The 14,585-nt window shown below is 41.8% G+C and overlaps 1 protein-coding gene across 6 annotated transcripts in view; it reads left to right on the top strand.

Annotated features, from left to right (window-relative positions):
* The window catches only part of prepl (prolyl endopeptidase like), a 73,466-nt gene that overhangs the window by 43,380 nt on the left and 15,501 nt on the right, over positions 1-14,585 (top strand). For 5 of the 6 annotated variants that reach the window (XM_072264984.1, XM_072264985.1, XM_072264986.1 and 2 more), the window contains 2 exons: positions 5,154-5,274; positions 13,138-13,226. In XM_072264984.1, coding sequence (XP_072121085.1) covers positions 5,154-5,274; positions 13,138-13,226 — 210 coding nt within the window. The other variant, XM_072264987.1, reaches the window with a different exon arrangement.

The raw sequence follows: 14,585 nt of genomic DNA, 5'->3' as shown, positions 1-14,585 counted from the left end.
TTTTTGAAGTAAGCCTCAATCTTACACTATGTCTCAGATTTTCTCAAGGTAAAGTCAAGTAATCCAGGATAAACTTTAAATGCTTGCTTTCAAATCCCAGTCTCAAATGACTAGTGTCATTCAACTCCTTCCCTTAATACCAAAGGCAAGTGTGCAATGAAATACAGTAAATGCTTTTACTGGAGGATACCAAGTCCTTTAGTTATAAAGTAACCAGTGGGATGTTACTGTGGTCAAAGTCTGCTTTTTACAGTCACTATTGAACTCTGATACAAACAACTCCAAAATCATAATGTTTCTGGCACCTTGCTGTAGATGAATGACTTCATCTCACTTTTGATGAGCATGCAACATTCTTACACCTACATTTCGGTAACAGATTGACTTGGGTGAGTAATTCATGCAAATTAGTTAAAATGCTAAAGTAATCATTAACTGAATTGATTTTTGTTTCCAGATTTAGTAATCCTTAGAACAGCAGGCATCTTTAATAATTGCAAACAATTTTTAACCTAGGTTCCATAAATAATTTAAATATCTTTGGAGAGAACTTGTGGACAATGTGATGTTAGATTTTATGCAACCCACACAAAAAGGATAAACTTCTGTTACTGGGAATAATTTTGTGAACTGAGTAGACTTGACTTACTTTCTACTAGGCATAGCGCAAACTGAAAGTCTGGCAGGGATACAATAGATGGCTATCCGCAAATGACCAGGGAAAGTTTAAATTGTCTTTTGATATCCTTGATATTGTTTTAGTTAGGATTCAACAAGGTGGTTCATGGTAGGCTCATCCAGAATATTAGAATGGATGGGATCCATGGTGATGGTCATTTGGATTCAGAATTGACTGGCCCATAGAAGACAGCTTAGTGGTCAATAGGTTTTATTCTGGCTGATGTCCGTGAATGGTGGTGTTCAGAAGGGATCTGTACTGGGACCTCCTGCTGTTTATGACTTTAATAAAATCATGAATGAGTGGGTTAGCAATATTTGCTGATGACACAAAGATTAGTGCATTGTGGATAGTGTAGAAGATTGTAAGAGGATCTACAAAGGATGTAGATCATTTGCAAGTATGGGAAAGAATCTGGTAGAATCTCAGGTGGTGATGAGAAGGCGTACAGGAGTGAGATATGCCAACTAGTGGAGTGGTGCCGCAGCAACAACCTGGCACTCAACGTCAGTAAGATGAAAGAGCCGATTGTGGACTTCCGGAAGGGTAAGTCGAAGGAACACATACCTAACCTCATAGGGGGAATCGGAAGTGAAGAGAGTGAGCAGCTTCAAGTTCCTGTGTGACAAGATCTCTGAGGATCTAACCTGATTCCAACATATCGATGTAGTTATAAAGAAGGCAAGACAGCAGCTATATTTCATTAGGGGTTTGGAGAGATTTGGCATGTCAACAAATACACTCAAATTTCTATAGATGTACCATGGAGAGCATTCTGATAGGCTGCATCACTGTCTGTTATGGAGGGGCTATTGCACAGGGCCGAAAGAAGCTGCAGAAGGTTGTAAATCTAGTCAGTTCCATCTTGGGTACTAGCCTACAAAGTACCCAGGACATCTTTAGGGAGTGGTGTCTCAGAAAGGCAGTGTACATTATTAAGGACCTCCAGCACCCAGGGCATGCCCTTTTCTCACTGTTACCATCAGGTAGGAGATACAGAAGCCTGAAGGCACACACTCAGCGTTTCAGGAACAGCTTCTTCCCCTCTGCCATCCGATTCCTAAATGGACATTGAATCTTACTACACTACCTCACTTTTTTAATATATTATTTCTGATATTTGCACGATTTTTAATCTATTCAATATATGTATACTGTAATTGATTTACTTATTATTCTTATTTTAACTTTTTTAATATACAGTATTTCTGTTTTTTCACATTTTTAAATCAATTCAATATACGTAATTGACTTACATGTTTATTATATTTTTTTTCTCTGCTAGATTATGTATTGCATTGAACTGCTGCTAAGTCAATAAATTTCACGTCACATACCAGTGATAATAAACCTGATTCTGATTCTGAGAAACAGCAGAGTTTAATCCAGGCAAAGAGAAGGTGCTACACTTTGGAAAACAAAATGTAAAGACAAAGTACACAGTTAAGAGCACAAACAGTATATTGTGGATATACTGTATAGGTGGATTTTGTATCCAAATCCATAGCTACTGAAAGTGGCTGATGGAGTGGAAAAGGTGCTATATGGCATGTTTGCCTTTGTTAGATAAGGTACTCTGTTTAGAAGTCAGGAAGTTGTCTTGTAACTATAAAACTCTGGTTGGGCCACAACTGGAGTATTACATTTAATTCTATTCACTCCCATTAGAGGATGCAGAGACCTTCGAGAGGGTGCAGAAGAGGTTACCAGAATGCTGACTGGATTAGAAGTCATGTACTATAAGGAGATGTGGGGTGGGGGGGAACAGGGTTGTTTTCTTTGGAGTAATAGAGGCTGAGTGGAGACCTGATAGAAGTTTCAAATGATTAGAGGCATAGATAGAACAGATGACTGGGGTCTTTATCCTAGTGTCGAAATACTAAAGAGCATGCATTTTATGTGAGAGGGAGCTAAGTCCAAAGGAGATGTGCAGGACAATTTTTGTTTTACAGAATGGTGAGTGCCTGGAATATGCTGTCAGGGTTGGTGCTGAAGGCAGATATAATAGGGATGTTTCAAGAGGCTCTTGGGGAAAGAATGGAGGGAAATGGATCATGTGAAGGCAGAAAAGATTAATTGGGCATTATTAGCTTGATCATTTTGGTGCAACATCATAAGCCGAATGGTGCATTTCTGCGCTGTACTGTTCTATAATTAATCTGTTATATGGAATTATTTTGCTTCCAGCAGTAATATTGTTCTCCAGGTGGAAAAACAAAATTCATTTGATGGAAATACCTTCAATGGCACTGGACCTGATAGTGGAAAGATATCCATTTCTGAGCATAGGTGCACTGTTCAGCTAAAGTGTTTTCATCTTGGGTGTTTGGATATAGCTCTCTCATACTGTAGGATTTAATGACTGTTCCAAATAAACCCATACCTGATAGAATTGGAGAATACATACTGAACCTTTCTGTATCCTGTTTGTATTGGAAGCTAGAACTAGTAGCATTGTTTAAAAGATGCATACGTGGATGCTGCCTGGGTTAGAAGGCATGTTGGGGGGGCGGGGGGAACGGGTGTTGTCTTCCATGGAGCAGCAGAAGCTGAGGGGAGACGTGATAAAAGTTTATAAAATGATTAGAGCAGATGACTGGTTGACCCCAGGGTTGAAATATCTAATACAGGTTTCCCTCGCCATCTGAAGGTAGAGCGTTCCTATGAAATGGTTCGTAAGCCGACATGTCATAAAGCGAAGAAGCAATTATCATTTATTTATATGGGAAAATTTTGTGAGCGTTCGCAGACCCAAAAATAACCTACCAAATTATGCCAAATAACACATAAAACCTAAAATAACAGTAGCATATAGTAAAAGCAGGAATGATATGATAAATACACAGCCTATATAAAGTAGAAATACTTTTCCACAATCATTACTGAACTGTTCTCTGTAGTGATAATCTCACGCAAGCGCCGTCAGCAGAAAATCTCACACAAGCGCTGTTGGCCAAAACACGGCGCAAGCGCTCTCCAGTAACGTTTAAGCTATGAAGCTGCCAAATCATAACACGTTAAAATACACAGGCTATATAAAGTAGAAATAATGTATGTACAGTGTAGTATCACTTACCGGAATCGGTTCAGCACCGAGCACACTGATGATGGTGTGTTAGACTGAGTCATTGCAGGCTGGGTGGTGCAGTGGCCCCCACTCTCCAGGCCGCCGAGCGATACATTGCCACGAGGCATGCAGATATCCAGCGGTAGCCAGGAGGCACACAGTACATCTTGAAAAAAGCCGAAACAAACATGCTAATTAATTAGGTGCCGCCCAGCACGTAATTGTCAGCCCAGATCAGTGCCGATTTCCGATTGTGTCATCTCTGATCTGGGCCGAAAATTACGTGCTGGCAGCACCTTAATTAATTAGCATGTTTATTTCGGCTTTTTTCTTAAAGATGTGCTGTGTGCCTCCCGGCTACCGTTGCATTTTCCGTGAATTGGTATCTGTCCGTGGCCTGGGGGTTGGGGTGGTGGGACACTGGGGTGTCATCTCGTCATCGTCTGTTTCCATTAGAGCAGGCAGCTCATCTTCTTCTATCTCTGCCGGCTTCGATGTCGAAGGTCGAGGTTTGTCGTCTGCTGTGGCTGATGTAGAAGGCTTGCTTGACTGCTGAGCCTCGCGCATTTTTCTATCACACAGTTCTTTGTAAGGACTCAAACCGTCCTGCAAATATCCCCTAAACCGACGTACCCTTTCAAAATTAAAGTCGTACTTTATCATTACTCATTTGGTTTCGATTGTTATCCTTTTTTCTTCCAATTGCATCAGCTCTTCATCTGTCAGTTCTTGGTCATGGGATGCCAAAACCTCTTCAACATCATGTTCGTCAGCTTCCACAAGCCAAACTTGCGTTGTCCTTACTGAAACGTTTAATTATGTCTAGTTTTACGCTAAGTGTAACACCCTTACGAGCTCTTTTAGGCTTTTCCGATACTTTAGAACTCATCTTGCAAATGGCTGCTCACAGGCATGTGTTTAAGCAATGTCAGCTAGAATGCAGTTGTCGCGCGCTGATTTTTTTTTCATAACAGTGAAAACACCTTCTGAAAGCGAAAACGGGATACTAATGTAGGTCTTTTGTAACAGTGAGGTTTCGTAAAGCGAACATTCGAAAAGCGGGGGACACCTGTACTACTCTTTGTACAACAGTGAAGGCCTGTCATAGCAACATACCACTGTCCTTGGGTATTACTGTGCAATTATTTTAAACGTTCCCGTGCATGCTCAGTTTTACTTTTGAAGTAAATCAGAAGTAAATATTATTTTGAAAATAAGTTTTTAAAAAAACTAAGTTTGTAAATTAGGTATGTAAGAATTATTAAAATGCCTCATAACTTTCACAGCTAGTAATTTTTTTTTGGTGTTTGGGGGTCAAGGCTTTGCAATGAACTGCCTGAAGCCCAGTTGTTTGTGTACATATATATTTCAAAGTTAAGTCTTTTGCTTGACTTTTTTTTTTTACAGAATTATCCCTCTGTATTCATCACAGCTTACCAAGGTGATCAGCGTGTACCACTGTCTGGCTTGTTAAAATATACAAACAAACTTCGAAATGCTGTGGCCGATAATAAGTGTATTACAACAGGTGAGTGCGGCTACCAACATGTCAGCCATGCCTTTAGGTTGTTTCTGCTGGTTATATAGTGCACGTGCCCACCAGATAGCTATAACAACCTGCACTTATACAGGACTTTCCCAATAGTATACTTTGTGTGGAATCAACGTATGGGCAACTGCATGATCATTGGGATATCACTGGTTGTGTATTGGTTACAGTACCAACTGGGACGGCAACGTCGGGAATTTGTGCTCTCATGTTGCAGATCATATCAGTGAAAGTTCATGTAGTCTTTAAGTGGTGAAGAACTCATTAACATTCACCACCTAATATCTTACTTGTCTGTAACTAAGGCAATTCTGCAATAATATCCGGAGTCAGTAAAATTAGATAAAAAAAAATAGAGGCAGGGTAGGCCAACCAGCCCATCAAGGTGCTTCACCATTCAGTAAGTTCATAAGTGAGCCAACCGTAGCCTCAACATCTCTTCCCCCAAAGTCATGGCCTTGCCCCTGATATCTCTTATTGTCCACCTACACTGCTGCTGGGTTGAAAATTACAAAAAGCCATAATTCCCTGAGAGAAGAAATTCCTTCTCATCTCCATCTGGCGATCCCTTATTCTGAAACTACGCCCGCTAATTCTAATTGCCTCAGCCAAGGGAAACATTTTCTTCGCATCCACCATGGCAGTCCCCTTCAGAACACTGTGCTCCAATATGATCTCCCCACATTGATCTATACTCTAGTGAGAAGACATTGGAACTGAGGGGGAAAAGTAATGTCAGAGTTGTGAAACACACAGGCCTATGGCCTATCTTTCCATGTTGGCCTTTTTGTCTATCTGCACTGATTCTATTGTACTGTATCTGTATCCTTTAAACCTTGTCCAATCAAACATCTGTCTAAAATATTTATACAGCACAGAAATAGGCCATCTGGCCCACCTAGTCCATGCTGGCCAAAATCTCCATCTAAGAAAGGCCCACTTGCCTGTGTTTGGTCCATATCCCTCTAAACTATCCATGTACCTGTCCCTGTGCCTTTTTAAATGTTGTTAACGTACCTGTCTCAACCACTTCTGGCTGTTTATAACATATACTGACCACCCTCTGGGTGAAAAAGTAGTGCAATGTCTCTTAAACATTGTGATTGTATCAGACTCTGCCACCTCATCTAACAGCAAATTCCATATATAAATCACTCTGGTTTAAAAAAACTTTCCCCTTAAATCCCATTTAAAACTCCTTACCTCCACAGATAACACTTGAATGACTTGCTGAATTCCTCGACCAGTTTGCTTTTTGCCTGATCTATTCCTAATGTAATCAGTCAGATCACCCCTCCACATCCTTAGCTCCAGGGGGCAAGCGGAACTGCACACAATTCTCTAAATATAGTCTAACCAGTAATTTGTAAAGTTACAGCATGAAGTCACTGGTTTTATATTGTATGCTTGAAGCACCTTCAATAACTCCAAAAGACTGAAGTTGGGTAAAATACTGAAAGACTTTTATTCGCTGTACAATATGACCTCCACAGTGAGTGTCTGCCCCCGGACTGAGGGGGAGGGGCAAGGCAAAATCACCTTTATTCAGGAATCTGTGGGAGGAGCCACGGGGCAGTCAGCAGAGGAGTGCGTCCAGACAGTTAACCCAGTTACAACATATATATGGTTTACCACATTCACCCCTCCTTTTTTTAAAAAAGAGCCCCGCAGGGTGAAGTAACTGACAATATTTAGAACAAGTATATTTACAGGTCAAGTCTATCAGGCGGTCGAGTCCATCGCTGTGACCTACGTAGCACCGGTGGTGATTGCATCGGCGACGGTGGTTGTGCTGGCTCCGGCCTGACTTGAGGTGCCAGCACGTTAGGCGTTGTTAATCCCTCATGCGTGTGCGTCGTGCCCGGTATGGGAGCGTGGTGTGGTGTCTGTGTAGGGCTTAGAGTGCACGGTGTCTCGTGGGTACATACATCGGTGGGTACGGGGTCAATAGTCACCATGGAGTGTTCAGGGTAGGGGCCCGGTTCTCCTGTGGGCGCCAGGTCGCGGATGGAGACCGTGTCCTCCCGCCCATCAGGTAAAACCACATAGGCGTACTGGGGGTTCGCATGAAGTAAGTGAACCCTCTCGACCATCGGGGAGTATTTATTGCTCCTCACATGTTTCCGGAGCAGCACTGGCCCCGGGGACGTCAGCCAAGTTGGTAGGGTGGACCCAGAGGTCGACTTTCTGGGAAAAGAAAAGAGCCGCTCATGAGGGGTGGCATTGGTGGACGTGCATAACAGGGAGCGGGTGGAGTGCCTCGGGAAGGACCCCCTGCCAGCAAGAGACCGGCAGTCCCTTTGACCTGAGGGCTAAGAGTGTGGCTTTCCACACTGTGCCATCCTCCTTCTCCACCTGTCCATTCCCCCGGGGATTATAGCTCGTGGTCCTACTAGTTGCAATTCCCCTAGCCAGTAGGTATTGGCGCAGCTCGTCACTCATAAACGAGGACCCTCTGTCACTGTGGATATAGCATGGGTTTCCGAACAGAGTGAAGAGCTTGCGCAGGGCTTTTATAACTAATGTGGTAGTGGTGTCGGGGCAGGGGATGGCGAAGGGGAACCGCGAGTACTCGTCGATAACGTTAAGAAAGTACACATTGCGGTCAGTGGAGGGAAGGGGGCCCTTAAAGTCAACACTCAGTCGCTCAAAGGGGCGGGTGGCCTTGATGAGTTGTGCCTTTTCGGGTCGGTAGATGTGCAGTTTGCACTCTGCGCAGACTTGACAGTCCCTGGTCATCGAACTGATCTCCTCAAGGGAGTAAGGCAGGTTCTGGGCTTTCACAAAGTGGAAAAGCCGGGTGACCCCCGGGTGGCAAAGATGTACATGTAAGGCATATAGCTGGTCAATCTGCATGCTGGCGCATGTTCCCCGGGATAGGGCATCGGAGGGCTCGTTGAACTTCCCAGGCCTATACATGATGTCATAGTTGTAGGTGGGTAGTTCGATTCTCCGTTCAGAATTTTATCATTTTTGATTTTGCCCCGCTGTTGGTTATTAAACATGAATGCGACTGAGCACTGGTCAGTTAGCAAGGTAAACCTTTTGCCGGCGAGATAGTGCCTCCAGTGCCTAATAGCTTCCACTATGGCCTGGGCCTCTTTCTCCACCGCAGAGTGCCGAATTTCAGGGCCTTGAAGAGTACAGGAGAAGAACACCACTGGTCTTCCCGCCTGGTTGAGGGTAGCAGCCAGTGCAAAGTCAGAGGCGTCATCTCTACTTGGAAGGGAATGGCCTCATCCACCGCATGCATTGCTGCTTTGGCAACGTCCCCTTTTATGCAGCTGAAGGCCACGCGGGCCTCGGCTGAGAGGGGGAATGTGGTGGATTTGACCGGGGGCGGGCCTTGTCTGCGTAGTTAGAGACCCATTGCACAACCACCGTTGCTGATACAATTACCACTGGTGCTACATAGATCAGAGCGACGGACTCGATCACCTGATAGACTTGACCTGTAAATATACTTGTTTTAAATATCGTCAGTCACTTCACCCTGTGGGACTCTTTTTTTAAAAAAAAAGGAGGGGTGAATGTGGTAAACCATATATATGTTGTAACTGGGTTAACTGTCTGGACACGCCCCTCTGCTGACTGCCCCTGTGTCTCCTCCCACAGATTCCTGAATAAAGGTGATTCCTCCTTGCCCCTCCCCCTCAGTCCAGGGGCAGACACTCAACATGGAGGTCGCATTGTACAGCGAATAAAATTGAAGCCCCTTCAATAACTCCAAAAGACTGAAGTTGGGTAAAATACTGAAAGGCTTTTATTCACTGTACCATATGACCTCCATGCTGAGTGTCTGCTCCCGGACTGAGGGGGAGGGGCAAGGCGAAATCACCTTTATACAGGAATCTGTGGGAGGAGCCACAGGGGCAGTCAGCGGAGGGGCGCATCCAGACAGTTAACCCAGTTACAACATATATATGGTTTACCACAATGCTTTATCTTTAACAGCAAGCAAGCTGTATTTCTCCTTCACCATCTTATTGTCATTTTCAGGGAACTGTGGACATGTACTCCCAAAATATGCCTTTCTTCAATTACATTCCATAGTTCCCTGCCATTTACCGTGTGTGTCCTGTCTGAGGCACCACAGTCGTGTAGCAGTTAGCACGATGCTATTACAGCTCGGGGCGTCAAGAGTTCAATTCTGGCATCTGCTATAAACAAGTTTGTACATTCCTTCCCATGTGTGCATGGGTTTACTCCAGGTGCTCCGGTTTCCTCTTACAATCCACAGATGTACTATTTAGTAGATTAATTGGTCATTGTAAATTGTCCCATGATTAGACTAGGATTAAATCAGTGGGTACTAGACGGTGCAGAGAAGGGCCTGTTCCATGGTGTATCTCGAAATAAATAAATAAAATGAACAAATTTCCCACAATGCATTACCTCTGGATTAAATTCCATCTGCCAGTGTTCTGCCCAACTTTCCTTCTGACGCATAATCTGCTGTAGCTTTGGACAACCTTCCTTGCTATCCACAACATCACCAACTTTTATGCCATCTACAAATTTATTAATAATACCTCCTACGTTCACGTTCAAGTTGTGAATTGAAATCATGAAGAAAGGATCCTAGCACTTATCTCTGAAATACACTGCTGGTCATGGGCTTCCCATCAGAAAGACATCCTCCCATTAGTATCTCCTGCCTCCTATCACTGGTTCAGTTCAGGATCCAATTAGTTAGCTGGCCTTACAATATACCCTATTTCCCTCGAGCTTCCAGACCAGGCTTCCTTGTGAGAGCTTCTCAAATGCCTCAAGATATGGTATTACAGAAAGGATTCTATCACAGATAAAGCAGTGGCTGATGGGCAGGAGGTAAAGAGTGGGAATAAAGGGACCCTTTTCTGGTTGGCTTTCAATGACGGGGGGTCTGTGTGGAACTAATAGTTTTTATATTATACGTCAATGATTTGGATGACAAAATTGGCTTTGTTGCAAAGTTTGTAGACAATATGAAGATAGGTAGAGGGGCAAGTAATTTTGAGGAAGTAGGCTGCAAAAGGACTGAGACTGATGAGGAGAATGGACAAAGAGGTGGCAGATGGAATACAGTGTTGGAAGTGTGTGGTCATGCACTTTGGTAGTAGAAATAGATGTGAGAGAAAATTTCTAAATGGAGAGAAAATACAAAAAACTGAGATGCAAAGGGACTTGGGAGTTCTTGTGCAGGACTACCTAAAGGTTAACTTGCAGGTTAGGCCTGTGATGAGGAAGGCAAATGCAACGTCAGCATTCATTTCAAGAGGACTAGAACATAAAAGCAAGGATGTAATGTTGAAACTTTATAAAGCCCTAGTGCAGCCTCACTTAGAGTATTATGAGCAGTTTTGGGCTCCTTATCTTAGAAAGGATGTGCTGAAACTGGAGAAAGTTCAAAGGAGGCTGATGAAAATGATTCCAGGATTGAATGGCTCATCATATGAAGAGCGCTTGATGGCCATGGGCTTGTTTTCTTTAGAATTCAGAAGAATGAGGGGTGACTTCATTGAAACCTATTGAATCGTGAAAGGCCTTGATAGACTGGATGTAGAGAGGATATTTCCTATGGTGGGAGAGTGTAAGACCAGAGGACAACCTCAGTATAGGGGGGGGTCCTTATAGAACAGTGTCACGTACCCTGTGATGGGTTAAGGAACCAGCAGAAATGGAAAACACTTTGGAGTCCAGTATTGCTATTAGCTAATGGTATTTATTTAGTAACTACACAATGCAGTAATATAAATATCAGATATATAAAGCAGGTTAGCAATGATTTTTTATTTATTTATATATATGTGTGTGTGTGTGTGTGTGTATAATGTATATATATACATACATATATGTATATGTATATATATGTATGTGTGTATGTATGTGTGTGTGTGTGTGTGTGGAAATATATGAAAACCAAGCTTCTTCGAGTTAGGGGTAAATAGATAGTCTTACAAAGACGAGTAAAGTTCAGTTCAGTTCGTGGTATTAAGTTGAGTAGTGATGGAGAGAGAGGGACAGATTTGAGTCTTCAGGTGAGCTGATGCCGTCAATCTTCCCGTTGTCCTCCGAAATCCTTTAGAAGTCACTGACTGTGACCACAACAAAGGGGACCCTTCTTCTGTGGTGGGATTATCAACCCAGGTGAGGGTTGGACACACGAGTAACTCCCCACCGGTCACACCCTTTTCAGACTGCGAGAGCCACTGATTGATCCTCCAAAACCTACCTTTTCTGTGGGCACAACAAAGCTCATTCAGTGTCCAAAACCATGTGTCTCCTGGTCTAACAGCTGACCTTCTATTTATCTCACCGTAAGAACTTGGAAGCTGCTAGTGTCCTTGCAAAAGTGTAAGCATGCTGCAGAAAAACCATAACACTATCTCAAAGCAGTCTTTGCCTCTCTCTTTTAATAAGGTGTCTCTGTTGGACACCTCTCTCTCGCTCTCTCTCTCTTTCTTTCCAAAAGCACAGTTCATAAAGGTAACTCAGGACCTCGTCACACGGAGACAAGAAATTTCTTTGGCCAGAGAGTGGTGAATCTGGAATCCTTTGCCACAGGAAGTGGTGGAGGCCAAGTCTTTATGTATATTTAAGGCAAAGGTTGATAGATTATTGATTGGTTAGGGTATGAAGGGATACAGGGAAAAGGCAGGAGATTGGGGATGAGAGAAGGATTGGTCAGCCATGATGAAATGGCGCAGCAGGCTCAATGGGTCAAATGACTTAATTCTGCTGTTGTGGCCCTATAGAGACAATGGTTACTGCCCTACCTTAATCAGTTTGTTTTGCTTTTAGAGTACACTAAAGTTAATGAATACTTCTTCAGGGTTCCTGGTGCTAGTAACTGACTTGAAGAGAAGAAAGTCACTGGAGTCATGGTGGGATTGGCAGCTGAGGTAAAAGCTGGACCACATTAAGCACATAAGGAGTAAAGTCATTGGGAGCCTGCTACTACAAGGGGATTGGTGTTCACATTACTAACTCGGGCTAATCAGATTTGGTATTCAATGGATATTTATGGTCAACTGCAAAAACACTTAATCTGTATTAATCATTTAAGGTGTAGCTCAGTCAGAATCTGAGTTACATTTGTACGTTATCTATTAGCATATTACATACTGATTCCAATGATGCTTAAATATGAATGAAAGCAAAATAGATTGTCTGATATATTCACATAATGCTGCCATAATAGCTTCCCATTCCATCTGTTGTTCCATCTGCTCCTGATAGTTCAGCTCCAATTCCGATCTGATTGCAATAACCGATAGTTAATAAAATTGAGTTGTTCCATAGGGTCTCTCTCATGCAACTTCTGATCTCATTATATATTCAAGAAACATACAAAATAGGTTTCTAGTCAATAAAGTTATTAAATTGTTAACAAATCTCTATTTTGGTTACCCAGAGGACAGTTGCATCGAGCAAAGATCCTGTTTGTTCTCCTATTTCAAACCCATTTCAGCACAGGTTTGGGTACGAAGCCTATTTGTAATAGATTGAATTTAATATCTAACCTACACAGCAAGTGGTCTCATCCAAGTTGTGTTGATTTTGAAAACCACAAGTTCTGCCTGATCAAATCTGTTCTGAAACTAAACACATCTTTCAAATTTTCTACTTTTTTCCTCAGTTTTTTAAGGTAGCAATATTATATTGATCTCAGCTAGTCTATATGATAAATTCAAATAAGGTAATCTAATCAAATAAACTTAGTGTAAATGTAATGAAGTAGCTTAACAGAATTGTTACATGTAATTGAAATTAAATCATTTAGAACAAATCAATTTTTCTGCAGTATATTATTAAATCAATTGTTGCAGTGAGATATTTGTTTCTCCACATTGTTTTCAGACAAAGGTGAATCACCGAGCATCATTTTGGATATCCGACCTGGAGATGATCATTTTGGTCCATCCAACTGGGAACAATCATTGCACGAAGTAAGTCTTTATTTGTTTTCTCTCCACAAGTGTTTCATCTTTCTGATCAATGAGAATTATTTTTGCTATTCAGATCTAAAAAGGGGACTAAATCCAGTAATTTTAAAAACTTAATCATTAAGATTCCTAGAGTAAAATTGTTCTGGTCATTTATTTAGAGCTTGGTGCACTAAAAGAATTCTGCTCAATCTGAAAATTTTTTTTGACCTACTAGGCATTTTCTCACTGATCTACTGTTAGCACTAGCTTTGCTTGTTTGGAACAATAAAAAATGTTTATTCTAATATCGGTGTACTGACAGCCTCCAAACCATGGCAAAATTGCGTTTGCTTCCATACTGGTGTAAATATGTACATAGTCAACTGTAGTAGAAAATAACGTATCGTGACTCCAAAAACTACATGAAGTATCGTACTACTGCTTCACATTACCTGCTGAAAAAAGGGAAAGTACAAACGTTCATTTACTGCAAGGACATTATTCAATTGTGGCAAAGGATGCAAGATAGACACAGAAGGTTTATTATGTACATATATAAATGATAGATCTATTCTCATCTGCACAGCCTCTATTTACCTACTATTCAACTATCACTACTCCAATCTTAGTTCCATGCGGGGGGTCCCAAGTTTATTTATGCCGTGGACCCCCAGGTTGGGAGCTCCTGGTTCCCTGCTTTTCTCCATATCATTTTCAAAATTCTTATTAAATGTATATCCTTCTGTTTGTCAAATGAAAACACTGTAGTTAATGACATTATAGGTTTAAAATTATGAGGGACATAAATAGGTTAGATAAATAGTCTTTATCCAAGGATATGGGAATCTAAATCTAGTGTGCACAAGTTTAAGATGAGAGGGTTAAGATTTAAAGGGGAAATTAAGTGGAATTTTTTTTTCCACACTGAGTGTCAGCCAAATGTGCTGCTGGAGGTGGATACAATCAAAGCATTTTTTTTTTGAAAAAGCATTTGGAGAGATGCATGGGTAGGAAAAATTCAGAGGTTATGGATCAAAGGCAGGACAAGGGATGGGAGTAGATTGGCATCTTTGCCACATGGAGGAGTTGGGCTGATGGATCTGGTTCCATGTTGTGTGACCACTTGATGCCACGAACAAATCAAAAGAACTTCACAGCATTTGTACAGTTGTGCAAATAAGTTATAACATTTTTTTCAAACTTCTCGAACACTTAGTTGCTGATTTGCCAGACAAGTAGAAAAAAAAAGCTCTTGGCAGTTATCTCCATAAACATTTCATAATCTGGGGTAAAAACTTGAATGCTTCTTTTAATTTTCAATTCTAAAGGGAGTTTTCATTTATAACCATAATTTTCATAAATTATGACTGAATTGGCAAT

The sequence above is a fragment of the Mobula birostris genome, chromosome 8 (assembly GCF_030028105.1).
Source record: "Mobula birostris isolate sMobBir1 chromosome 8, sMobBir1.hap1, whole genome shotgun sequence".
NCBI classification, from domain to species: Eukaryota; Metazoa; Chordata; class Chondrichthyes; order Myliobatiformes; family Myliobatidae; genus Mobula; species Mobula birostris.
This window is presented reverse-complemented; position numbering and strand designations above follow the sequence as displayed.